The sequence below is a fragment of the Corvus hawaiiensis genome, chromosome 7 (genome assembly GCF_020740725.1).
Source record: "Corvus hawaiiensis isolate bCorHaw1 chromosome 7, bCorHaw1.pri.cur, whole genome shotgun sequence".
NCBI lineage: Eukaryota > Metazoa > Chordata > Aves > Passeriformes > Corvidae > Corvus > Corvus hawaiiensis.
The window spans coordinates 28,399,137-28,425,833 of NC_063219.1; the positions used below are offsets into that span (position 1 = coordinate 28,399,137).

A 26,697-nucleotide genomic window follows, 5' to 3' on the forward strand; every position below is an offset into this window, starting at 1 on the left:
TGTTGCCCTTTCCAGTTAAATTTCCTTCCCTTGTCAATCCCAGATAAAAGGCTGTGTGTTACGGCAGCTCTCAGGATAATGCCAAAACAGACATGTCAGTCAGCAAAAGGAAAACAAGCTGCTGATTTAAGATTGCAGTGCTGAGTACATGCTCAGCTCAGTCACTGTATTGATGTCCCTTCCAAACAAACCTCCTCCAACTGGGAAATTCTTGTTCTTGGAGGAGAAATTCAAAGCCTGGGCAGTCCTCGAAGCCGGCCGAAGTGCAAGGAAATGACTGGGGCTTGCAGGATCGTGTTCCTTGGTCAGAAAGGTAAGGTCTTTGCTCAGTTTGAAAATACAAACACATATTTTAGACTCACAAAGGTGAAAATGAACACACAGTGATAGGAAATGGAGCAGGCTTTATTCACATGGCAGTGTACAGTCCTCTCTGTTTCCAGATAAGGGTCATGGATGGTCCAAACAAGCAGCTTTTTGCAAATCCATCTATAATTTTCCTATTGAATTCATGTGACAGCTACTTGTGAAGAGATGATGAAAGTATCTGTAAATATTCTTGAAGTCTGTAAATGACTTGAAAGTCATTATTCTTATGAAACTTTTGAAAAGTGATCTTTTTAAATATTTGGAAGTATTAACTTACACTTTCCAGTAATTTCAGACACCAGCAGCTCTTACAGACAGCTGCAGTTCTAGCAGAAGGCTAGTATTTAGTAACTTCTATGGAAAGAAATGCTTTGAATACTGGACAATATTACCTTGCAAAACAAGCACTTTTTCTTTACAGCAAAGAAAAACCATACATGAACTCAGAATTTATTAGTATAGAAGGGAAATGTGTAATCAGTACTACCTAGGCTGGCAAAACAGAGATGGAGTTGGGAAGGCAGAAATCCCTTTGTGCCTAAAACATGAGTTACCAGTCAAAACAGCCCATGCTTTGTGTCACTCTCTCAAGCCCTCCTCTTTCTGTTCTCTCCCCACCCTGCCATGGGAAATCAAACCCTTTTGATTCTGTGCTCAGTCATAAAAGCCAACACTCATTTGGCAAATCCTTTTTTCTTACAGGTATAGTGCCCTTCCTCTGGTCCTTGCTGATGATTTTCAGGGGGCACTCATTGTTTCAATTCCTCAAGGTTATATACAATCCTTGAACATCTTCTAGAATTCAGTTGCTGATTTGTCTGTTGAGTTCCTTTGTTGTAGCCCATCTCATGTTGCAAATATGTTGTGCAAAGAACACTCAAGAAAATAAAATCTTAAAAATCTTACAGAATGTTCCTATTAAGATTAATTGAATCCCTCAAATGTGACTGTATTTCTCTCTTATGCCAGTGCAAAACGAGCAAGCTTTGCCCCTGAAATGGCATCTTGTGGAGCCCATAGGGGTTACTGCAGTTCTGATTTTCAAGGCAGCATTGGCTGCTGCAATTTGAAAGGATATGAAGTGACCAGGAGAAAAGTAACAAAAAGAGCAGCATTCCAACAAGCTCCTCTCAGAAATCACAACTTACATGCAAGTTGTGACTTAAATATATGTCGGGTTTTGTTAACATTGTAAAAAATCTGTTCACAGCAAGTATGAGAAGGTTTAATTATTTTTTTCCCCAGCATGCTGATAGGAAGCTGAAGACAGTTGCAAGCAGTTGGTTTTCCACCTACTGCCACGGTGGTGGAAATTTATTCTTTCACTTTGCAAGCAAAGCAATCACAAGCAATCGAACTCCATTTGCCTGAAGGAGATCTCAGAGAAGCTGGACAAAGGTTTGCCCCCGATGAGCAGCAGTGTGTTGGTACTGCTGATCTCACCCCCCGCAGCCGTGCACCTGCAGTCAGTTCCCTCCTCTTCACCCACAGCCTCAGCAGCAGCAAAAGCCTCTCCCGAACAGAGCGAGAGATGGAGAGATTTGTCCTTGGACAAAGAGCTCCTGTCTCTGTTTGGGCCTAGTCCTGCCTCTGAAGTGGACTGGAAGGCAGAGAGTTCTGCTGGCTCCAGGGGCAGGCTGAAGGTTTTCATTTCGATGGCGTTGCTCCGCTCCGTGGGCTGTGGGCGGAAGTAGCTGCAAAAGCCAGAGTGCCTCAGGATGGGCACCATCTGGGGATGGTCCTTCTGCTCCCTCATCCAGGGGCTGGGGAATGTATCAGTGAAACCTGAGGTAGTTTGGAAATCTGCACCAATTCCTAAGATGCAGTGATACATTTTAGGAGAAAAGTTTCCCTTTGTAGTACAAGTAAGCTTCTTCCATGTCTGTGTGTTGAAATGATACTTCCAGAGGTCATCATTAGGGCTGGAATTTGAAATCCCTCCACCAAAAACCAGCATAGAGTCTTTGCAGACTATCGAAGCATGACCTACCACCGGAGGAGGTCCTTGGCTGAAGGTAAGAGAAACCAGCAGTTAAGGGGAGACCAACAAGAAACTTAGCACTGATTTTTGCTTCTGTTTTCCTTTTGACTCAGAAAGATGACTGTTGAACAGCTGCATTGGGACATCAAAATTACACTGCTGACAGCTGCATCAACACCTTGCCAACAGCTCTCCCGAGCAAAGCCAACTGGAGCCCCAGGGATGGCAGCAGCACTGTATCCTGATCTGAACAATCCCTACAATTACCAAGAGGGCATCGTCCCCCTCTCTGCCTGCATGCAGTATCAAATAGTAAGATTAACTCTCTTTCTCTGCTCTTTAAGTGTAACCAATAGAATAGTTTACCTTGTTCTGATGCTGGACCAGCTGCTGCTTCCAAAGTCCCACCTCCACAAGTCCCTCTGTTCAGTGAGCCCCATCAGCCCCCCAAAGAGGTACATGGCTGTGTGATAAACCACAGCCGAGTGGCCGTGCCGAGCTCCGGGGCTGCTGCTGTGACTGGGGCTGGAGACACACAACCACTTCCTTGTATCTGAAACAAAAATACTGATTTATAGGTGGATCAAATTTACCTGACCATTTGAAAAAGGATTTCTTTCATGGAGGAGGTAACTATTCAGTTGGAGAGTAAGGGTTTGTGCTCTAAGCTTATTATAATATGAGTTAACAGCTTAAAATCTGACACTGAAAATGTGCATTTTAAAAAATCGGTTTTGAAATAAACTTCTAATGAAAATGTCAGATGCCTTGTGACAGATGCCATGGAAATTTTATTTACAGAGTAGTTTTTCCTACGACTTTGTCAGTTCATTAACTCTGACACAGAAAGATACTTTCCTGGCTGTTAGAGGAGAAAAATCAGTCAACAAAAACATTAATTCATTAATGTCTCTGCTTATTCTCCCTGTGAGGGAAGGAAGGATGAGATAAACCCATCATTTGTTTCAAAATAGTGACAGAATGGCCATCAGATAACAAGTTATGCATTTAGGAAATCTCTGGGAATCATCTGGTTTGCAATGACCAGACTGGTAATGAATATGCTAATAAACTATCTCCTGTCAGGTTTGGCTCCCCGTGGTCAGTTGGAGATTTGAGATCAAAAGATGGCATTAATAGGCTGAAATCAGGGTCTCTGCTGCATCTGAAGGTTTTTGGTAATCCCTGAAGAATTTTAGTGAATAGTAAACAAACATTCTCCCTGATTTTCACCTGTAAAACTGGTAAATACTGCAAAACTTCTTCCAGTGTAATAGTCTAATTAATTTCAGCCAGCAATTAATTGAATTGACAGAACTTACCACTAAATGTTGTCAAAGAGAAGCCAAAACTAACTTAGAGCGTTTCTACTGATAAGAATTTTCTTAGCAGAGCAAGCCATGCTCTCCTGCTGCAGCTGTTGTTTTACACTGGATCAAAACCTTATCCTGCTTTTTTAACTTACCAAAATGGAATGCCCAAAACTCCTGAGAAATGCCCTTGATGCCAAAGTATCCCCCATAGATGTACATGCTGGAATGGTACACAACTGCACTGTGACCTTTTCTGTTAGCTGGTGCAGAGCTCTAGAACAGTTCAATAAGACAAAAACCTACTAAGTCATATCAGCAGCAATGTCTGTCTTGGAAATACACTTTTTTTTTTTTTCCCCCACAAATGAACCCTGCAGTCCCAAACTTTCTCTTGACTCCTCCATCAAGCACACATAACCAGAGTGATAACTCTGTCACGTCTTAATAATTTTTTGGGTGTAATTTCAAGGTATATAAGCATTGTGAAGATGAAGTTTCAGTAGCAAAAAATTAGTGATTCTTTATGTGTAGTGATACAAAACCAATCTCAAAAGCCCAAGCCATAAATGCTTCCACTCAGGTTTCAATTAGAAGTGGCAGTAACTCAGTAAGTCCACGTGTTCAGACTGAAGAAATACAAAATGCTGCAGCACTTCACGTTCCAAAACGTATTAGCGTGGCTGCCAATCTGTTTTCACAACCCTACTTTTAAAAGCACAGGCTTCACGTATGGTTGCAATACTCCATTTAAAATTAGTTTTCTTGATAAGGATTTCAGAAAAACAGAAGCAGCAGCAGAGGAGAAGACTTAACTTCTTATATAGGACTTAAAATTTAAGAGCAGTATTTTTAAACACTGTTTTGAAGAAGGAAAAAGCCGTAAGTTATTGAAAGTGCAAAGAAATAAAGTATAGCCACATGTCTCTGAAGAGATGAGATTGGAACTGTTTGGGGGAACATATTTCAAAGCAATCTGTTTAATCAACAAAGCAACAGGCATTTGATTCACACATTCTCCACTTCCTGGCTCCTTACCTCCGTCTCTGCTGGTTCGTTGCAGCTCTCTGTCCATCTTGCGGAATCTGGGGGATTGAGTTAATAAAGTGCAGTTTAGAGCCCACACCACAAGAGGACACTCCTCCCACAGTAATTTTTCAAATTACACAGCTCATTTTCAAGTAAGTCTTGTCCTGGTGTTTTCTACTGACAAGGCTGAAGAAATCCCACTAAGACAGCAGCACCAAGCAGGAGACACACTTTGAACAGTTTTCCTCTATCCTTATCTGATACAGAATCACACAGGTACCACACTGTTTTCCTGTTTCCTCAAGCTAAATTTCACAATGCAGAAATAACCTATGATTTTCATCACTTTATGAACATGTAGGACTCCCAGATTTCCTGATGGATGTATGGTTCCTTCTACTTACCACATACACCTTATTATGGCAGACTTATTCTTTCTTGTTCTTTCTCACAGGTCCTTTAAACAGCCCTCAAATAACAGTCAGAAATCACAGATCTGGGATCACCGTGAAGGAGAGGAAATATCAGATACCCAGCACCAGAGGTACAATGAGAAATCAGTGCAAGCTTGCATTACTTAAAGCTGTTCTTGCCAAAAGATTTTAAATAATAACTATGAAACTGCTAGACACACAAGTAATGTTGAATAACTCATTTCTAATTTCCACTGATAAGTACTGTGAGTAATAAGATGCTTTCTCCTAGAATATGTTCTGAAGCTTTTCTTTCTTCCAGCAGGTTATCTCAGACAACTGGTGGAAAACACAAAAGAAGGATTGAAAAAACCCCATTGACTTAAGGTTACATAGTGAAGTAGCAAAAGAAGCCAGGAAACATAAATCTTGATCTGGACACCAGATTTACTGGCACAAGAAGAACTGAGCCTCTCTCTCCCCTTCCGATCTGACATCAAAATAACAGCCATTACTGTACACAGGATTTCCAAAGGGAAAATCCATGGTGTATGACACTGCTATTAAATCCAAATGCTGCACTGTTTTTATTAGAACATACACTTATGAGATCCCAAATATTTGTTCTTAGGAGAAAAAAAAATGTGTGTTATAAAATGTTGATGTTAATTTCCCACCTTATTTAATTATATTTGATTTCTCCTGCTCCAGCTTGTGTTTCTTCAGCAGAAGTACAAAATGAGATATACATTACTAATCTACTTTCTTCGATAAGAGCTTGGTTTTTAAAATGTATATAGCATAAAAAATAAAAATTAAATAATACATGAATTATCAGGTCTTATGATCAAATAGTAAATTTAAGAAGGAGAGAGGGAGGAATGGCAATTCTGAGACCTTAAAATACATAAAATTTTCCCATAAAATACTCTCTAATTGAAGTAAGAACTGACTCTCTGATATCTTAACAGCCTAATTTTTGGGGGAAAATACGCACACAGTTTTACACACATTACTTAGCTTAGGGAAGGCTCTGTTACAAGCAGCAGAAACCAATTTGGTTCTTACTATTTATTACTGCCTATGGACTTGGAATTTCCCATGGAAAAAACTGGCTATTGTGTATCCTACCAATGTCATATATCCAGAGAGGAGTTCTTGCTTGTGTGAAAGCAGAATCCACCATCCCACCAAAAATATACAGTCTGCCCTGCAAAATGCAAAAATATTTGTTGCTTACAGGAAGGCACATAGCATGAAAATAATTTTTAAAACAATTCTTAAATGCAAAGGTTGCTATCAGCAAAATATAGTTAACAACGTGATGATCTTTTTAGCAATTAATCCCAAAAAGCCACCAACTTTTAATTATTCTCTCTTTATTCTCTCCCAGTGGGAAGCCCTGATGAACATTCTGCCGTTTAACGGGGACGGCATTTCAGAACCACTCGTTCCTTGTCAGCCTGGGGCAGCTTCAGGGCTGGGAATCTGGAGCTCTCTTGATGCATTGCTCAGGTAATATTGGATTATGCATGTTTGTAGAAATATTTCATTGTGTTGTAGCTGCTGATATCCTAAATTCTATCTTCCCCTTGCAGGCAGGGCTGTAATTCTTACTTTCCTTCACTCCCCCGTCCCTCTTCTACACGAGTTCTTTAGTGAGTGAATGTTTTTATGCCGTGGCTGATCATGCAAATGAATTCAGAGCAACTGTTACAACTGCACAGATAAGTCAGAGAATGTGCTGCCAGGGTCTTTATCTGGTATTACTGCTACTTACTGAGCACTGGCTGAGGAAACCAGGGGGCTGCTGCAGAGCTGAATTACTGTCACTCTGTTCAGAAAGATTCCCAAACATTGGTACAGCTACATCCAGAACTGCACCAACACAAAAATACCTTCTGGGCATAGTATTTCTGTGCATAATAATCTATGGCATTTTATTGCACTGTATAGTAGGAAATAAAATGTCAGGATATGGACAATATAAATCTTGGTCTACTACCTTATAAGCCACCATTGAATGTTCTTCCAGTTCTTCTGGACCATCTCTTGAGCAATCCAACATTTCCCATTCATTTTTCACTATAAATCAAAGCTGAAGTTAAGGTAGTGGTGCATTCAACACATAAACAGCTAGGAAAAGGTGAAAAGGTGGGCTTTGACTGTGGCTGTGCTGCTCAAAATTAAGTGTTTTGTCATCTTTCCTCTCTGTTAGTTCAGAAGATACTCTCCCAGAAATTAAATACATGCATTTTTCTATTTAGCAAATTTAAATACAAGAGTAATAGTTACATTTAAATGTAATACTTGTTGCTGCTTGTATTTTAATTGTTACCTTCATCAAAACTCGACAATTCCATGAGCATGAAGTGCAGCACAATTCTGGTTTATTCCAGTAACAACAACTGAACAGGGAAAACCATACATCAAGTCAAAAAATACAAAGGCTTATATTTGATAGTGCATTGATAATACAAACCTACAAGGTATTGTATTCACGTGTTCCTTTGTGCACCTTTACATGCATGAACTATTTCTGTGTTATAAAGTCAGGAAAGCTCTTTGATATCCCTTGCTAGAACCAGGATATTTTAAATGACTCAGTATTTATGGTTGAGAAAAGATAAAAACCCAAAAGGAGCTGAACTGAACTCAAAACATTGTGGGACACCTACAAGAGGAACAAACACCCCCATCTGCCCAATGAAAAAAAGCAGTTTATCCATCCCTGTGACAGAAAGACTCTAAATGAGGATAACGTTAAGTACAATGTATCCTCAATTTCACGATGGCTGGATGTAGAATCCTGCCATACAAGAGAAGGGGCCAGCTCACCTGTGTGGTATCTCCAGAAGTCCCTCAGCGTGGTGCTGCTGCGCCCTCCGTAGAGATAAACAAAGCCTCTGCAAACAGCACAGGCGTGCTTGTAGCGGTCACAGGGACGCGCCTGCTGCACTCGGGCACCTTCCCACGCACAGGGGGCAGCGCTGCCTTTCATGCTGATAACCAGGATCTTATCCAAGGATTAACTCGCAAAGGGCAGCCATGTCAGAGGAGGGTCCCAAAATATCAGGGACAGGGCCTAAACCCTGTTTGGTCTGCAAAAAGACAAAAAATAAGTTTAAAAAGAAAAATAGGGAAAAAGGAAAAGTGTCCACCTTGTGATAAAATGTTACTGTGTTTTCTTTTCAATCCCATCAAAATCAACATGACAACTTTGTCCATCTGTGATAATACACTAACTTGAGTAAAGCACCTGAAATTCTGACTCAGATTCTTGTATCAGTGAGGTTGGGACAGGAACATTCCTGGAGATGAAAGTTTTCCAAGGAATATCAGTGAACTGAAATGAAGCTCCAACACCCTACATTTGCAATACCAAGGCTTGGTCTTTTTTCACTACTAAAGGAGTACTTTAGACAAACCTGTACTTAAAAAAAACTTTTGAAAGAGTGAATATTACAGATGGAAGTAATGCATTAGCAGTTGTCCAGAATTTGTTTAGACTTTTATCTGTAAACTGGCTGAAATGAGGATGCATCTGGAAAAAAATGACACCAGCCCTTCCCATGCCACAAGATGTCACTGTGTTCTGTGAAGACACAAGCACCAGAAAAACATTCTTCTATTAATCCTTTTCAAAACAGTGGCTTATTTTAACACAGATTATTTTACAAAGCACACCCAAAAAGCCCCCAAGATTAGGCCAAATTTTGGAATTTGTGTTGGTAATGTGTCTGAGGTGACTTGTCACTAAAGGAGGTGACAAAGTCTCCCAGTTCCAAGACCTTTTCAGTGAAAGCCAGATTCCAGCTGCATTGAGAACCCAGAATGGAAATCAATAGGGAAGAGTCTGTCAGTATGGCCACTTAGTTAACTCTTCAGCACTGCAAAGTAATGCCTGTTTTCCACAGGTACACTGTTCTACACCCTTAACTCCTCTGGTTTAAGCAGGTGTGTATTTAACTTCCCAGTGGATAAAATCAGGGACAGTCACAGCTCAACAGAATGATCATGCAGCGAATTCATTGGTGCCACCTCCTCCCTCACGACTGTAGCAGATGAGCACTGGCAGAGCCATCACTGCTCCAATTTGCTGCTGCTGTCCCAGGTGCAGAGGCAAGGTGTGTGTCCAAAATTCAGCCACTCCAGTTCACAGCCACACTGTGGCTGTGGCCATTCCCACATGGCCACTGCTGAAGGAAGGACCTGCCAGCAAAGTGCCAACATCAAATCTTCTGGAAAGAAGGATGGTCTTTATACCACACGCTACCTGCTCAAATGGTCATTTATCTGATGGTAATGTGTAAGTCCAGGGCAAGTTTCACGTAATTTGAGGAAGAACAAAGATTACAGTAAAACAAGCTAGATACAAAAGCTAGTTATATTTCATATTAATATGAAATGATTGTATCTAACTTAATTTACCATCCAATTAATCTCTTAAAATTTACCCTTTTAAAGACTGGAATATATTCAGTGACCAAAAGATGCTAGAGAATCTCTTGCAGCATATTCAGGCAAGATTAACTACTTCAATTTTGTTGGAGTTTTTTTTATGCAAACCAATATTGTAAGCTATTACTGTAGAAACTGAAGTATATTCTTTGTATGTTTTCTCTGAAGGAATACAAAGATGGGTGGCATTTACCAAGGTGTGCATTTCTCATGTCCAGGGGAATTAACAGATATGAAGTAATGACACATTATAGGTGTGTAAGTCCATAATGCTTTCTGGCATCCTTTGGAAAAGGAAAAAGAAGCTGAAGGCATGAAACAGGGATTATCTCCCTAACTCTGCTAAACTGCTGTGCAACCACAGCCAAATCATTCACTTCCACAGCTAAATGGGGACAGTCACTTCCTTAGTACAACACTTCAAATTTGCTGATGCAGTGCTGTGTAACAGTGCCAAGGTATTACTGCTATTGATATAATTTACTCTGAAAAGGGTGATAGGTTAGTTACTAATACTTTACAGAGGTAAAACAGGCTTGTCCCCTTGCGGTTTGGGGTTTTTTTCTCAGTTATAAAGCTGGTTATCCTTCTTCCTACATATTTCTGCTTGTTATTCTTCCTCCAAGCCTTGCCTCCTATTGTACAAATGTTCAGAGAAGATGACAGCCCTGATTTCATATAACAGATTAGCAACAAAGTCCTGTCCAGTTGTTTATCTACCCCAGCTGAACTCTTGCAAAGCAGGCGAGCAGGATGGGATAACAAAAGGCCAAGCTGGGATGGACTGAATGGGTGTCTCCTCCCAGTGACACCTTTTGAGCATCGGCTGACCCTTGTGAATCTCGGCCATTTACTCTCAGCTAAAGCATTCTTGGAAGCAGACCTACAATCCCTAACAATCACTTAACTGCTCCACTTCAGGCTTGGGGAAAAAACCCCACCAGGTTAATCATGAATCTTGCCTTTCATCATAGGTATTTTAAACGGCAAACTTGACTCCCGGATTGCCTGTCTATAGAACCCAGCCCACCAGAGTTCATCTACTGTCAACCTCAGCAGTCCCACTTCCAAAGAAAAGCTGCTCCTCTTCTGAGAACAAGTCAAAGAGCCATGTCCTGTGTCATGCACCACTGACCTCAGTTTCAACTTGATACAATATCAGTTATCCAATAGGAAGCTCTGACTTCAGGAAAAAAAAAAAAAAAATCCAAAAAGACAACTCTAAACATTTTTATCCAACTTTTTGGTTTTTTTCCTGAAACAGCTGTAGCACACACAAAAATGTCTGCTGCTCTCCAAAGTCTTCTGCCATTCCATTCTAAAAATAGCTCCTGTGCAATCAATCCCAATTGTTAAAGGGCTGGAGGAGCTGAGTCGAGGGCCTGGAGAGCTGCAATTAGTGCAGTAACTATAGCACTGAGCGTGTATCAATTAATGGTGCCTCACTACTGTTTCATAATACAAATAATTCAGGAAATGCAGCAAGACAGGAATTACTTCAGGAAATGTAGTTTATATGTTCATTATATAATTATTTATATTTCTGATAGATGTGGCTTCTCAGACAAATGATTTATTTATTTAAAGTATTGCTTAAATAGGTCTTCATTAAAGCTTTTTTCTACCTCTGGCCCCTTGATTCATTTCCATCTGTTTTCAATATGCTCAGAAAAGTTTCCTTTTTAAAATGATCAAGCCTTTTGGAATACAATGAGATATGGAACCACTCATATGGGGGGGGGGGGCGCGAGGGGGGCGGGGAAGTAGGAGATCTTGTTCTGTTTTGGGGCTTTTTTGTTAATGACCCAGTTTTCTGAACTCAAGCCTTGAACCTTTCAAGGCAGAACACTGCATTTTCTCACTAGACAACTTGATGTGTTACTGCTCTTCAAAAATAATAACAGATCTTCCCATTTGCACTTATCCTAGAAACCTTGGCTCTAGCAGTGGTTTTATTGTAAGTCTTGTTTTAATGGGACTGCCTGCATGAATGGGGAAACTTTGGAGACTTGCAAGGCCCTTACCAAGTTTTAGAAACAAACCCAACTTGTTTAGAATAGAGAAAAAGGCTTTTTTTTCAGTATATCATGTTTATTTGCAGTGCTTCACTATGTGTGATAAATTTAGTATCCTCTGGTTTGCTATTTTATTTTTTCCTAAACTCAAGATAACCTGAACTGTTTCTGTGGTGGGGTTTTTTTGGTTTGGTTTGTTTTTTTTTTTCAAAATACAGGAAGTAATTTTCAGAGAAGCTCAGCTTCAGAGTTTCAACCTGAAAGTGTGAATGGCTCTAGGACCATAGGGTGTCTGTGACAGTTCTGTACTATTAAAATTCTGAACTGAAATAAGGGCCTGGCGTTGCCACGTGTTGTAAAACATGCAGTTACCACATGACTGAGCTTACAAGTGCAGGAGTCAAGACAAAAGGAAGGGAACAGAAAGAGGTATTGCTTCTTACAGGGAGAAGCTGAAGGACAGAAAGAGGACTAGTAAAATGGCAAATCAAAGCAGAAGACACAGCTCCATCCTGATTTCAGAGTTCACAAGAATGACAAGTACTTTCAGGTAAAATAATAACAACCCTGTTGTCTGTATAAAGCTTAGAGCAGACATACTAAAAACTGGCAAAAAAACTGAGAGGCTTTTGAGTAACTCTTAGGTGAATTTTAACAAGTTTAGGGCAGTATTCATAAACATTATCACTGCGATATCTCAGTGCTTCAAAATGCTTTTAGACATGAACAAGTATTTTAAAGAGGGTAACTCTTCTGAAACAGCCACATATAATCACAGTTTCTATACGCTGAAAGGCTCGGTGTGGAACTGCTCCTTCTGGAGTGAGCAGTGCCACAGCACCGAGGGCATTGGCACCTTCACTGCACAACAGACGAAAACATCATCGATCTCTCCCAGAGAAAAGCTCACTGCCTGCTTCTGGAGCTCTGCAGGCAAGATACTGCTTTTCTTTAATTCAGATCACATTAATATTAAAGCTCTAATTTTAGAAGTTCATAATAAATTTATGTTTGCGTATCATTCCAAAATTAAATTTTGCAAATTGACATTATTAATATATTGTCTTTTGTTTTTTCTGGAAGCTTTCACCCAGAAATGAAAATCCTTTAGCCATTAGTGCTTTGTAGCACTATTTCATCTCTATTACAAAGTGATCTCTTAAGTAGTAATAAATTAACTCATTAAATAAATATAAATATATGCAGTAGTATTTTCTGTATGCTAGGTATATTTCTTATTTTTAAGTAAACAAATACAAAAATAAAAACTTGGTTTAGAATAATACAGTAAACATTTCATCTATTTCCCAAAAATGGTAGAGGAGGAAGTACCTGGAAAAAAGAAATTCAGTATTTAAAATATTTCTGGGATTGTTACATTTTTATACACACTTCTAGCATATGAATCAGGAAATTACCTTTCCCACTGTATTTAAATATGTTTCATGGTGCAGATGAAAATTAATGCATTTTTACCACCTTAGTTTCCTTAGTAAATTAAAACTTCATTTGCTGGGGATTTTTTGTTTAGTTTTTGTTTGTTAGTTTTTTGATAGGGCTTTTTTAAAGAATGGGGCTTTTTAATAAACTAAAAATTAATATAGTTTTGATTAGTAGATCTTCCCAGGTAATCTTTTAATTACAATTTACATTTGCAATTAATCATTTGACTGTATCTCAATTTTGAATGAAGTTTCTGAGAACGAACTTCTCTAAATACACATCCATGGGTGGCACAAGTATAGCACGTTATGGATATATAAATCCAGGGCACCAGCCTGATCAAAAGTGTAGGCTCGTAATCAATGTGTGTATGGGTTTAATTTATTTACGGTCCTTAGTAGGCTATTTACTTCAGGAACCTAATCTGCTTTTCAAATCTTATTTAGGGTCCTGTTGGTGACTCCAGCCATAGGCACAACTCAGTCTCTGTTGTGGTCTTACCACATAAAATGGAATGGACACCCTGGCTGTGAAGTGTCGCTGCAGCAGGAGGCTCTTCAGAAATTACTGGAGACAAACAGGTGATTTTTCATCTTCTAGATATGACAGAGGGAGGAAATAGAGCTCCTGGTTCTCAGACTTTATGATAAAAGAAATGAGAAATTCCCACCATGTTCGCAGGGCAGTCTTAAGATGTATTTGGCCTTTTACCCTTTCCTTGGAAGTAATTTGTACTGTCACCACTGGAGCAGGTCATTTCGATGCACAGGTCATCACCCCTTTGCCCAGAAATAGCAGTTTTCAGTGTTCCTAGAAGGCATCATTCGGGGATTTCACAAAAACTAACTAGCTGGATTCTTTCAAGATACAGTAGGCAGCTGCCCTGGAGATTGAATGTAATAAATCTGTCCTTAGGTGTGACTGAATGCATCTTCTTGACAGCTTGTGACCTGCAGCTGAAGTAACTTCAAAATACTTTATTTCCTAAGGGAGACTCCACTCACACTAATATACAAAATCTTCTAGGTTAGGAAGAAAGACTGGTTGACAAAGGAGTCAGTGGCTGCTCAGCCTGTCTACTCTCCTCAGGCACGAATTATGGTACTAGAGTATACAGCTGAGAGTATATCAGTGAAAAGCTATTATCTTCCATTAAAAACAAAAAGTCTGCACTGAATTTTACTTGTTTGTTCTTTATATTCCCTGACTGAGGAAAAGAAGCATCTAATAAAACACTCAGTCACACTTAAAACTTAATGCCACACTTCATGGAAGATAGACATTGTGTTTTTCTTGTCCCCGTGACATTTTGCCCTTAGACAAACATACAGCAATGAGATAGAGAAGATATACAAGGTTATGAGAATAGCAGAAGCTGTAGCTTGAAGAAATATGAAGGAGGAAAGAGAGGGCATTTGGCAATGAGAATAATACAAAGTTCCAGCTGGCAAATATTAAAACATCCAGATACCCTGTTAGAATCAGTATGAATTTAGATTATACTGTATGGGAGAAGTCATGAGAGACTTGTGTGAGAAAGACTCAGATGGCACAACTGGAATGACTGTCAGTCATGACTGGAGGAAAAGCTGAGTACAAAAAGATCTTTTATAGGGAAGATGAATTTACACCATCAGGTGAAAGATGGTTGCATAAAAACATGATATAATTGCATAGCTGGAATAGATTGCATAGAGAGGAATAGCTGGATTTTAGTCTGGCAAGGAAAACAAAGGTGTCAGCTGACAAACAGCAATAATAACTGATCGTTCACAATAACCTTGATGCCAACAGTTACTGGGTTGCACCATCAAATGGAAAAAAAAATCAGACCCACATCATTTCAATATATAAAGGAGACAGAAAGCATATGAGTAACTTTACACATACACGTTGTCGCTCCAAATTCAAATGGAATTACTCATGTGAATAAAACCAGTGATATGCATGAGCCTGCACAATGTAGCCTAGATACCAGAGCAAAAGAAGGACCAACTCTTTTGTCAGAAGCCTGAAAAAATGTTTTGCAAGCTGTTTTCATATTCAGACTCCAAATGACAGAGTCCATTTTGGACTGGAGTCCGGCCTTCTGAAAAATTCTCACTCCCAGCTGACATGGTCCAGTATTCATCACAAGCCAGATGCACTTTGGCTTGGGTTTTGGATGGTTGCATTTCTTTGTTTGTCTTTTGCTCGGTAGAAGGCATTTGGTGCTTTATGCTCTTTGACTGTGGAAAAGGGAATGAGTAAGAGGAGGGTGGTATATCTCCTAAATTGGAAGCAGGCAGTAAGAGCTCTGGCAATCCCTACCACAGACCTCCTGCGCAGCATCGCGGAAGTGGCAGGTCCCTGTCCCCAGCGGTCTCCTGGCTGCTGAGTGCTGACGGCGCTTCCTTCCTTTCACGCGCTTTGTTTCCTTTCGTACCTTTGAGTGAAAGAGACTCTGTGCACAGCTGCACACAGCTGTACCACAGCCCCGCTGTCCGGCAGCACCGCGGTGTGCACGGCCAGGCTGTGCCGGTGTTCCCTGGGGTGCTGGGTGTGCATGAACGCTGCTCCGTGCCCTCCCCGCCTTCCCTCTGCGCTCCTTCTCCGCCCGGAGCTCCGGGCGCTGCTCCTCGGCGGGCCCCGGGCTGGCTCTGGCTGCTGCAGGTGCCCCCGCCCGCGGGCAGGCCTCACCGCCCTCTCTTCTGCTCCCCACCAGGGCTGGGCTCGTCCTCACAGAGACAGGGGGGAGGAAAAGAAAAGAAGGAAAAATAGTCTCGTGAGCCGGCATGGGGCCGGGGTGCACTCAGCCTGGCCGCGCCCGCTGCCGCCCCTCGGGTCCGCCCGCCCGGGCAGCCCCCGCCCCAGGCACTCAGCCCAGCGGGGCAGGACGGAGATCCCCGGCCCGCCCGTGCCGCATGGCCGGCAGCCCCCGGCAGCGACCCCCGCCCTCCCCCGGCCTTACCCTCCCTCCCCTGCCGCGGGCGGCGGGGCCGGCAGCAAGCCCGGGGCGGGCGGAAGGGCGGCCGCTGCCCGGAGCCTGCGCGGCGCCGCGGGGGCCGCTCGCCCCGCGGGTGGGGACGCCTGGGGCCGAGGGGGCCGGGTCCCTGTCCGTGTCCCTGTCCGTGTCCCTGTCCGTGTCCCTGCGGCCGGGGCGCGGCCGGACCTGCCCGGCGGCGCGGAGGCTGAGCCGAGGATGCGCGGGATGCTGCGGGCTGTGTTCCTTGCGGGAAAGAACGTCTCGTAGTCATTCACTGCCCTATTAGTCATGGAAAAGTGCAAAATCTTGTTCCTGGCCTGAACGCAGCCAGAAACAAACATATCTATAACTTTGGGGGGAGTTTTTTGGGTGGTAGCGGCGGTGGGGAGGGGGGAGGACGGAGAGCTATGTTTGTTGTGTGCTCCGTTCCAAGCCCTTTAAGTCAGCGTTTAGCCCAAAGACCCCTTTGCACGCTTTTCACTGAGCCGCAGCCCCAGCGCTTGTTTGGACTTGTGTCCTTGGCTTTCTGTTCGGCTGCCACCGGCTCGCTTTTTCCCCTGTTTCTCGTTTACAGCTACATAAGGCTTCAGAAAACAGGAATGAAACTCCCCCACCCACACGTGCCTCTATTTTCCATGCTGACATATTTCCCTGCTTTGGGGCGGAGGCTACTGCTTTCCCCTTAGTATTGTTACTAAAAAAGAGAAAGCATAATTACTTTTTAAGTAGCTGCAAGTGAAGGCCACAGATAGACCCAGTCCGTAGCAATGCAAAGCATGTGGTCTGAACGGTATAAATAATACATTTTTACATTTGAATACATTTGATTTTAATATATTATGTATAATATATCTGCATGTAGTAGCAATGTGTGCTTCTGAATTTTTTCATTCTAGAACTCAGATGTTATTGAGAGGCCAGTCCAGAGCTACAGTGCAGCACTTTCTCCAGCCTTAATTGTGTTCTCCTAGGAATTAAAAAAAAACACCAACAACCCAACAACAAAACCCAAACCCCAAAACAAACCCACACATATTTCATAAAAAGAACTCTGAGATCATTAGCTAACATTTGGAAGTCCCTCAAATTAACATGCATGAAGGACCGTGGCCAAACTCCCACTGGCTCCCATAAAAGCAGTAATCAGTCCTTCAAGTAAGATTCTCCACAAAATAACACCCAGAAGCCCCTGCAGAAAGGATTGCCAATCTCACCATCTGACTAGATTAAAAACAGCAGTAACAATGTGATAATTGACAGAAGAAACTTCCCTGACAAGGAATGAATCAGTGTTTATTTTTAGCCTTTCTCCCAAAAGGCTTTATTTAAATGAAAGATTAGCTAATTATTTCCGTCGTTGTATTGTCCACACTAGAAACAGGAGGTGGCAGATCTGTACTTGTCTTTGGCTCTTCCTTTGAGGTCTGCACCCTGGAAGGGTGAGATTTTGCCAGTTGTCTTTTAATTTCTGCTCTGATCAAATATGAAAAGTATGAAGGTTTCACTAAATTTAGACACCCCCAATCAATATTTTTTATTTCCTGAGTAGAAAGCTTCAGAAAAGGTGTCAGAAAATGTAAATTGTGATTGTGTCCATATCCCACCTTTGCTCCAAAGCTTCCCTTGCCAGCAAGGCAGTATTAATCCTGTCGCTGCAACTGCCCACTGCAGTCTTTTGCACTGACAGAGTACTTGCATTCCAAGAAGATAATTTCCTTTCCCTGTGCACAGGAGCCAGCAGTAAAATTTTATCTAGGAGAAAGCTGCTTACCTAAGAAAAGACCAGCAAAATATTTGTCCCGTTTTATTGGACAAATGTGAGGAAACTGTATCAATCCTATAGACACCAAGTAATACCTGTGTTTCTGATAATAAGCATTTGGGTTCTGCTTTATTTTGAAGGGAGGACTTCCTTTTTCTGATTTTTTTTTCTTCTTACTTTTTTTCTGATTTTTTGAAAAATTTTGAATGAGTTGTGGATTGCAGCATGGGTTTCATAAGTAGAAAACGAATCAAACTGCTTTGAAAATGTCTGACGATACATTTTTTTGTTCTTGACTTACCTGCTGTGGATCTAAGACACATAAATGACTCATTGTTTCATTCCACCACATATCTGTAATATGAATATTGCTACAAAGTACACAAAGAGCTGATTTACCAGTCTCTCACTCTCCTTGTCTCAAAGCAACTGTACCACACTAAATTCATAGGTCAACTCATCAATTTTAGTCCTGAAGAATGAGTCTTATTTTCAGCATTTGAGTCTTTATTCTTCAATGCAAAATGTTTTTTTTATTTTCTTTTCCACATTTGTTAATATTTCATATAATTTTGAATTTGACTATTTAGGCTAGACCAATTCTAGGTAAAATTCATTTGTACTAATTCAGTGTATACTTTGCCATTCTTGAACAGAGTGAAATGTGAAGTAGAAGAAATAAATTATCATAGAAATAATGGGAAATTCTCAGTTTTATGTGCACCCCACTGATTTCTTTCAGAAGTTAGAGGGAGAAACTCCACTGTTGTTTTGCTCTTAGGAGCAACCTGAACCTTCAGCATCGCATTTCACATGTTTCACATGCAAGAGATGTATATAAATGGAATTTTACCTGGAAGGAAAAGTACTGTTTTTCCTATTTCTGCATCTCCTAAAGAGACCTGGCAGAACTGGCTGCTCATTGGGATGAGCTCTACCTTGCAAGTATTAATGGCAATAGTGCCTCCACAACCCCAGATAACTTAATTCCTGTTTAAAAGTAAGATGCCTGCAATGCTAATGGGAACATTGTATGAAATTATTTAATCTCTGGGCAATCAGGCCAAACAAATCTATGAATCATTCATAAACATCCGCATTGCAAGAGATACAGTTAACTACAGAGGAAAACATTACAGATGCAGGGAGGGTGAAACAGAGAATAAGGTAGATCAGTACAATTTCCATTAAATACATGGGGTTATTTATTTTATTTTAGAATTTATTTTATTTGCTACAGGCCAAGTCCAAAAAATAAGTGTTTAGGGCAGAATTTGAGCTCCTAAATCTACAACAGAGATGGTGGAAAAACCCCAGTGAGCTGTGTCTGACCTTGCATCACACCTAGATTCCCAAACCACGTTTCCTGTTTATACATAAGCTGTATTCTGCTGTATGCAGAATGCCTCTCTGTGTGCCTAGATGTGCACCAGTTCAACAGGGCTCAGCAGCTTGGCACTCTTTCATATCTTGGCTCAGTCAGGAGCTACAAACTTTGTGTTGCTTCATTCAATTCCCCAGAGAGGCTCAGTTCAAGAGGTAATCCTCAAACCCCTCTAATGGATGCCAGCCAGGCCAAGTCTCCACAGCTGCAGCTGTACCTGTTCCCTCTAAAACACATTTCTGTGATCTACCAGAGCAGGTAACGCATTTATCCAGGAAGTGGAAGGTCTGAGTTCAGGGCCTGTTCTTTGCAGATCAGAGATACCAGTAGTCATATTGATGTCTGGGTGCATAAGTATTCACATGAAACCAGCCTTGAAGCTTGATCACTCACAGCCGCAATTCCATTGCGTGCGCAGGGCACTCCAGAGCAGGTGGTGAAGCTCTGTACAAGGATGCTTAAATGAGCACTGATGTGTTCCTCTCGGATCTGACTAATGCTGTGCCAGCAGAGGGGGTGGAAAAGTAGCTGAGATGCAGGGTTAGGATGGTGGTAGTACCTCTGAGTATAGGTATGCCAGGGGCCTCCCCCTTCAGCATGTTCCTGCTCTTAAGGAAGCAAAAATCTACATTCATCATCTAAACTACTTCAATATGGAAATATGATTTTTTTAAAAAAAGAGATAAGTTATCAATTTTTAACAGGAATGTTCCTCTCAGCCTAGCAATAGCTACTCAGGAGTTTGAATTTACAGCTAACAGGTTGGTAGGTATAAGCAACACCGGCTGCTGGTCAACTCTCTGGGAATGCCTTCAGCGAATACAGGTTTGGGAATTACCACTGGATGGCAATCTTGTGCCACAGAGGCTGTAACCACATGTGATTTTATTTGGCTGCAAACGCAGACGTTTTTTAAAGACTGAGAACCAAGTCCACGTCTTCCGAATACCATCATAAATTCAGAGTGACTTCATGTAAAGCACTTCGTTTCATTTAGAGTTGCATCAGCATAGCTGGGACAAGAATATGAACCAGATGTTGAGAAGCGATATTTTAACTGTTAATTCAATTGATAAAGTTTTGAACAATTTATGAGACTTAAATACAAGGAGCAAGAATAAGGGCTCTGGCCATGAAAGACCAAGAGCACCCAGCTTCAGTTCTTCTGTGTTGTTACAATCTACACTAAATTCTGATCACTGACCTTTAATGCCTTGTTACATGCCAGTGGTTCTACCCTTAAGGCTGCTGTATTATACACAGTATTCTTTAAAGGTACAAGAAAGTTCTACTATGGCTGGCTTAAAACAAGAAGTTACCTTAGTTCTGAAAGTCAGCATTTGAAGTCTTTGGTCTAAGGTTTCCAGTATATATATTTAAAATGTTTGGATCATTTCTAATCCCAAATATTATGGTTTTATTTTGAAATATTTGAAAAATGGCTCTTTTTTTTCCCCCCATAGAATAATCATTCTGTGAAAGTCAACATTTTTTCAGAAAATATTTAGGTTTTTGAAAAGGAATCAATTTTGGATTAAATCTGCATTGTTAAAAAGTGGTGATTTTTTCAGCTTTCTAGTGGAATAGAATCCTATTCACAATAACTCTTTAGTAAAAGATAACTCATTTGGTTTAATGTCCTCTACACTTGTTGTGTATCAGTGGGGTGTATGGGAGAACACTGGGAAATTTCTGCAAGTACATTGGAACATGAGGGAAATATTTTCCTTAAATTTGTGCTTCTGCTCCTTTTCTCTTGGTATAGATGGTGGCACCTCTCTCCCATTAAGAGCTTCATTTCCCCAGCCCCAAACTGCACAGTACTCTAAACATTTGGAATATCTGGCAAGTTCAAGAACTCCTTCAGTAAAGTCATCATCTCTACCTTCACTTTGACCAAAACTATCAAGAGAGCTGGTAACCAATTTAAGCTGAGGTGTTTTCTGTTTCGGGGCTGGTAGCATATCTCTGGTTTCAGCCAGGGAAGGAAGTGCTCAGACTGTTTTATCACAGGCAGCTCTTGTGAATTATTTGGCATAACTGGAAGAAGGAAACTGTGTAAATATGGGCTAAAGCTTATTCTTGGGAAATACACGGTTCCATGGGCTTGGGATTTTTAATGTATATTTTTGGTTATCACTTGCTGTCACTTCAGTTCTCAATTTGTAGTATGAGAATAATAACCCACAAATTCTGTGATGCTTGACAGAAGAGTTCCTTACATGTGCTAAACATATTCAGAGGCAAACCTGACAGGCTCAGGGCAAGAATGTCTCAACACACCTTTCCTGGAAACTATTGTCTTCTCACATTTCTGCCCTTCCATCTTTACCCTTGATGCTGGCACTTAGAACATTCACAGCTGACAGGATAGTCTGCAATTCCCCTATAAAGAACCTGTGTCTTGCCCACCTTGGTTATGTACCCTTACCATTCACTGAATAGCTGGTAGTTAACTTAATTTTAAAAATCTATTTTATGGCAATTCCTGGGGGCTATGTTCTTGTTTGTGGTTTCTATGTACTACCCTAGGTATTTGTAGTTGAGGGAGATGCTCTCAAGGAAAGGTTACAAGCTCTAGGTAGCACAAGTGGAGAACTGAAATCCAGGGAAACCAAGTGATTTGCCCAAGGTCACATGCGAGTTCTGTGGCAGTGTTAATCTACCCGATCTGATTACCTAAGACATGTAGGCACCAATGCATGTTCTGGTGCATGCATCAGCCACAGGAATGCTAAACTGGAGAAGTTAGTTTAGGAAAATACAGGGGGAAAAAAAAAAGAAAAAAAGGCATGTTTGGTGCTACTTGAAGACTTGCAAGAAATTTCTACTTTCCCATTCTTTGAATACTTTGGAAATACATAAACTCTTGAGATCTGCATTTTAAAATGTTGTTTCAAGCTGGAATAGCATCTGTTAAATGTAGTTCAGAAACATCTGTTTTTCCATTCCTGGAACCCTGAGCTGAGGCAGTTGTTTTCCTGTCAGCTCTGCTGTGGAGCAAAATTAGTTCAATAGGTCATTCTGTTCTCTCAATTTCTTAGTTCTCAGTTTCCTATTAAAAAGATGGCCAACAACATGAGTAAGCAGGAGGGGAAAGGAGATTCTGTGTAATGTGTGTATTGGCCTGTGAAAAAAATCCATTTAGCTTCAGACTGAGTTAGATAACTGGTGAGAGCAGACCTATTAAGCATTGGAAAGAACACCAGGGATTATGTGGAACTGTAAGATTTATCAGCCCCCAAATAGTTTATCTTTCATTAGTGGAAATAACAAATCCCACTGAAAGCAAAATAACATTTCACACTGATGGCCACTGGGCTCTGGATTTGACCCTCTCTGGTATTGCTGATAGATGGCCTGGTGGAAACTGGTCACCAGTACACAATATATTGGTTGCAAGACTGTTGTTAACTCTGATCTGAACAGCTCCAGAATTAATGCAGCAATCGAATGGCCCACAATGGTTGTATATAACCATATTTTCAACCATCACTCACTCCAGTGGAGTCAATCTGAGAACAGCTGGGAGAGAGAATAAGAAGAAGAGTTCAAAGGCCTCCTGTAGAGAAGACCAAAAGCGTATTTCGTAGGTTTTAGTTCTTACATTCCCAGCTCTCCGTGGTTTGACAATGCCTTGGAAAAACAAATACATTCTTTAGAACTGCATATTTTTTTTCCCTTTAAGAACAGGACCAAGACTCATAAAGGTATTTAGCTGCTTATGCTCCTCCTGAAATCATCAGGCATTAAAAGCATGAATAACATTGAGATCATGCACCATGATCTGATATTTAATTAACAATGAAAATCTGTATCATTCAGTCAGTGGCATTAAAATTAGGTAACAAGTACACTGAGTTGGGAGAACCCTCTATATGTATCCTTACTGAAAAATGACAGCACCCCTGTTTCAAAAACAACTGGAAAAGGACATGTTGTGACTTCTGTTATGAATATTTTGGTTATATAAAAAAGCCAATGGGTCATTGGAGTCCTGTTTCTTCTATGGATATAATTTGCCATCACTCACATGACTTAAAAAGCAAAACTAATCCAGAGGAATGGTTTCTTCATTTTTTTGCTTAGATGTGACCCTTCCCTTCCACTTCATGAATTTAAAATACCGAGGAAGTGAGTCCTAATCTGAGGAAGAGTTTCCAAAACAGAATTGGAGATGCAGCACTTTCTGTGGCAGGGTCTTGCAAAGTGCTGATGGTATAAATTAACTGATGGGGGTCAGGAAACTTGTGAAAGGCAGATAGGGTGCAGGAAGGGAAAAGGGAGTTGTACAGCTCCTGGGCAGTTGCAAGCAGCTTCCTGACACTATTTACTTGGTGAAACATTTTGTTTCCTCCAGAGCAGTGTTTGACTTTGCTTTCAGCATTGCCAGTGTAAGTTAAATGCTGTTATTTGTGTCACGTCTGGCTTACATTGCCCAGCATTCACAGTCTGATACTGATGTGACCATTCCCTGGCTAGGCTGGAGTTACCTGCGTGGTGATATGGTCCTTCCATACCTCAGTTGGACTACAGCTAAATGTATGCTTCCATTAAATAAGATCTAGTCTGACTGCCAAGAGAGACTGTGCCATTTTAGTTCATGAGTGGCCAAAAGAAGTCAATAATAACGTGCCCATGGAAAATGCTGTTGTCAATGTATAGAATAGAATGATGCGGTTTACTCTGTTATCCCTGGGTTTCTAGTCTATTTTCCTCGATGCCATCTTCATCTGCTTTCTTCAGTCTCATTTGATTTTAGTATTTGCCATATATGTACTTCATTGTGCAAGGGGAGGCTCAGAGTGAATATTAGGAATTTCTTCACTGAATGACTTGTTAGGTTGGAACAGTGTGCCCAGGGAAGTGGTGGAGTCACCATCCCTGGAAGTGCTCAAAAAACAAGTAGACGTGGCACTTTTTTATATGGTTTAGTGGGCACAGTCATACTTGTTCAAAGGCTGGACTTGATGATCTTGAAGGCCCTTTCCTATCTTGATGACTCTTGATTTTCTGGTTTGTCTAAACACAGTTACATTTGTTGTCTGTTTGGAACACAAATATCTGGAACTGCTGTGACTTACAGAATCACACTCAGTGGTGTGATTCAAAGGACCAGCACCTGTTACAGAAAACTCCTGCACGATGTGAACACAAACATGCTTCTGCACTGCTTGAGTTCCACCTTAGTCCCGCTTTTCCTCATGGATTGTCTCCTACCTGGAGCTTTACGTAGGAACGAGGGACATCTAGTGGCTCAATAGAACATAGCAAAGGAAGATGTCCTGCCCCAAAAGGTACATGGTTGTGGAAAGTAGACAGTTCAGTGAAAATTAAACTAAAGACTGTCTCAATGGTTGAAATGTCATTTGAATATATGTAATTACTTTAGGTAAGAGTCAAATAATCTGCGATGAATTTTATTTTTGTGTTTCTATCTTCTTTGAAAAGGTGAGCTGACTTTGAAATTTACACAGGTTAAATGTATTCAGTACCTAATTTCAGGAGGACAGAACATCCTCTTGCCTTAGGAGAAGCTGGGATACAGGATATGTGGATAAGAAACAGAAGCAAATCACACAACACAGCCTTATACATTTTTTTGATTCCCCAAACGAACAAATTTATTTCATGCATGGCAATTCAGGATGTGATTAATTAGACTAGGTGATACCTGATAGCTTTCTGTGACAAGGAATAACTGTCAAGAGCAGTTAAATGGAACCTTTTCTTTCTCTGCAATGTGTTTCCTATTTTAATACTTAAATAATGAGTTTCTTTAACAAGTAACCCACTCTGAGTCATGTTTTCCTCTCTGCCTTTTGTTCTTATCCTAACTAGTAACTACTTGTCATCCCAATAGTTTTAGTACAAGAGATGAGGTGCACTTAAGAGAAGCAAAAATATCTGCATGGAATTATACACTGGTTTTGTATTGTGAGCCCATTTGTGTTAGGTTTGCCATTCTGTCTTTTTCTAGTCTGTACTAAAAATCTGGATGGATGAAGTCTATTATGATGCTCAGACCAGGACAGTACTTGACCCCTCAGCCTGCAATAACTAAAACTGAGATACCAATGTCAGGCAGTCAAGGGCTGTCATCTCTGAATGTGTCTCGTTTCCATCCTAACCCCACAAAAAACCAAATTCCATTGATGCAGACAGAACTGGAGTATTTTGGCTGGGGCATATGACTAAAGAAGGCAGCCTACATATAAAGAGGGAGGCTGCATATAAGAGCAAATCACTGCCAAATATTAAGACAGATAATCTGGAGAGAGCAACAGGAGGCATTCTGTCTCACCTGAAATGCTGATAAAACCTGGAAGCCACAGGAGTGAGAGTAGACTGAGAAAAGACGAATCACTTGTTATTTTGCAAAGATGTGTAACTTGGGAATTTTTTTTAAGAGTAAGGAGTGATAATAAAGAAAATCCTTCGCTAACCAAGTGGATTTTGTCTTCCCTTTCTCCTCTGAACAGGCTAAACTAGAAGCTTAATTATCAAGCTAGGCCTTGATAGTTAAGCCAAGGAAATGGTGAATAAGTAAGCAAAGGGCTCTCCATGTGGAGCCCCTCTGAAGACCCTATGCTAGGGTTCAGGGAGGGATTCTCAGCCTCTGTGTGTGCCATTAAAATTATATAGGAAGAGTTATCTAAACACTGCTCAGATGGCATTAGGAGCTTGGAACACAGAGACTGGGTCCAGTAGTTCCGGCTGGTGTTGGTGGGGGTTGCTATTGGTTATTGTTTCATCAAGGTACACTGGAAGCAGGAACTTTATTAATGTCCTACAATTAATGAGTAATGGAGAGAATATGGCAGCCCCTAGATCACTAATGAAAATATTTCTTTATAGAAAGGTATTAGCAGTCTTTATTTATGTGATTGAATTTGGAGGTTTTAAACTCCTGAAGTTTTAGGTGAACTAGGAGGCACACAGTTATGTTGTTGAGGTCCCATTTATCTCCAGATTTGTTTCAACAATAGTTCATTGTAGAGAGAAGTTGCCGTGAAGAGACCTTGAAAGGATGTTTCTGTTTGGATCTCTAGTGAAGGCTGCATTTAGGATGTAAACATGGATATACCATGTTGCTGGCAACATTCAAACTAGTATTAGGAAAATGTGAGCTGAAGTTGGTTTAGCTGGCAAATAATTCTCTCTATTTCAGAAACTTCTGGGAAGGAATGGCAAAGCTAAAGTACACCTGACCATATGAACTATCCTGATGCAAGTATGGCCAATGACCAGAATGAAGAAAAAGAAGCAGACTTGCTTTTTAATGAATATTTATTAAATTAGAACTTCTTAAATCTCTACTTACCTTTACCACTGTGAGATTCTGATTATCCCATTACCACTTTACTAATTAATAGGGCAGTAGAAAGTGAACATAGAGTTACATGAGTTTTAGAGTGAATAATTTTCCTTGTGAAAAGATCTAGGAAAAATTAACAATACTGGCCCCAGATTAGGTGAAAAAACCATGTTTTGGGGAAAGGTTGGAGTATGCCTTGGACAGATTGTGAGCAGAAAGGGTAAATGGGAGAGCTGAGGCTCAGCAC

General features: G+C 40.8%; 1 protein-coding gene across 4 annotated transcripts; it reads right to left on the reverse strand.

Moving 5' to 3' along the window:
* Window positions 1-387: 387 nt before the first annotated feature.
* Window positions 388-16,027, reverse strand: LOC125328845 (leucine-zipper-like transcriptional regulator 1 homolog). 4 transcript variants are annotated; one of them, XM_048310001.1, is made up of 9 exons: window positions 15,972-16,027; window positions 15,339-15,738; window positions 7,941-8,203; window positions 7,108-7,187; window positions 6,234-6,312; window positions 4,699-4,745; window positions 3,816-3,936; window positions 2,717-2,903; window positions 388-2,378 (listed from the first exon to the last, which is right to left on the reverse strand). In XM_048310001.1, exons 3-9 carry the CDS (start codon window positions 8,101-8,103, stop codon window positions 1,712-1,714), a joined length of 1,344 nt encoding a protein of 447 aa, XP_048165958.1. In that variant the 5' UTR covers window positions 8,104-8,203; window positions 15,339-15,738; window positions 15,972-16,027; the 3' UTR covers window positions 388-1,711. The 4 variants fall into 4 exon arrangements, with proteins under 4 accessions (XP_048165958.1, XP_048165959.1, XP_048165960.1 ...); XM_048310002.1 differs by lacking the exon at window positions 15,972-16,027 and having other exon boundaries at window positions 15,332-15,890; XM_048310003.1 differs by lacking the exons at window positions 15,339-15,738; window positions 15,972-16,027 and adding an exon at window positions 7,441-7,510 and having other exon boundaries at window positions 7,941-8,014.
* Between the last annotated feature and the right edge of the window lie 10,670 nt (window positions 16,028-26,697).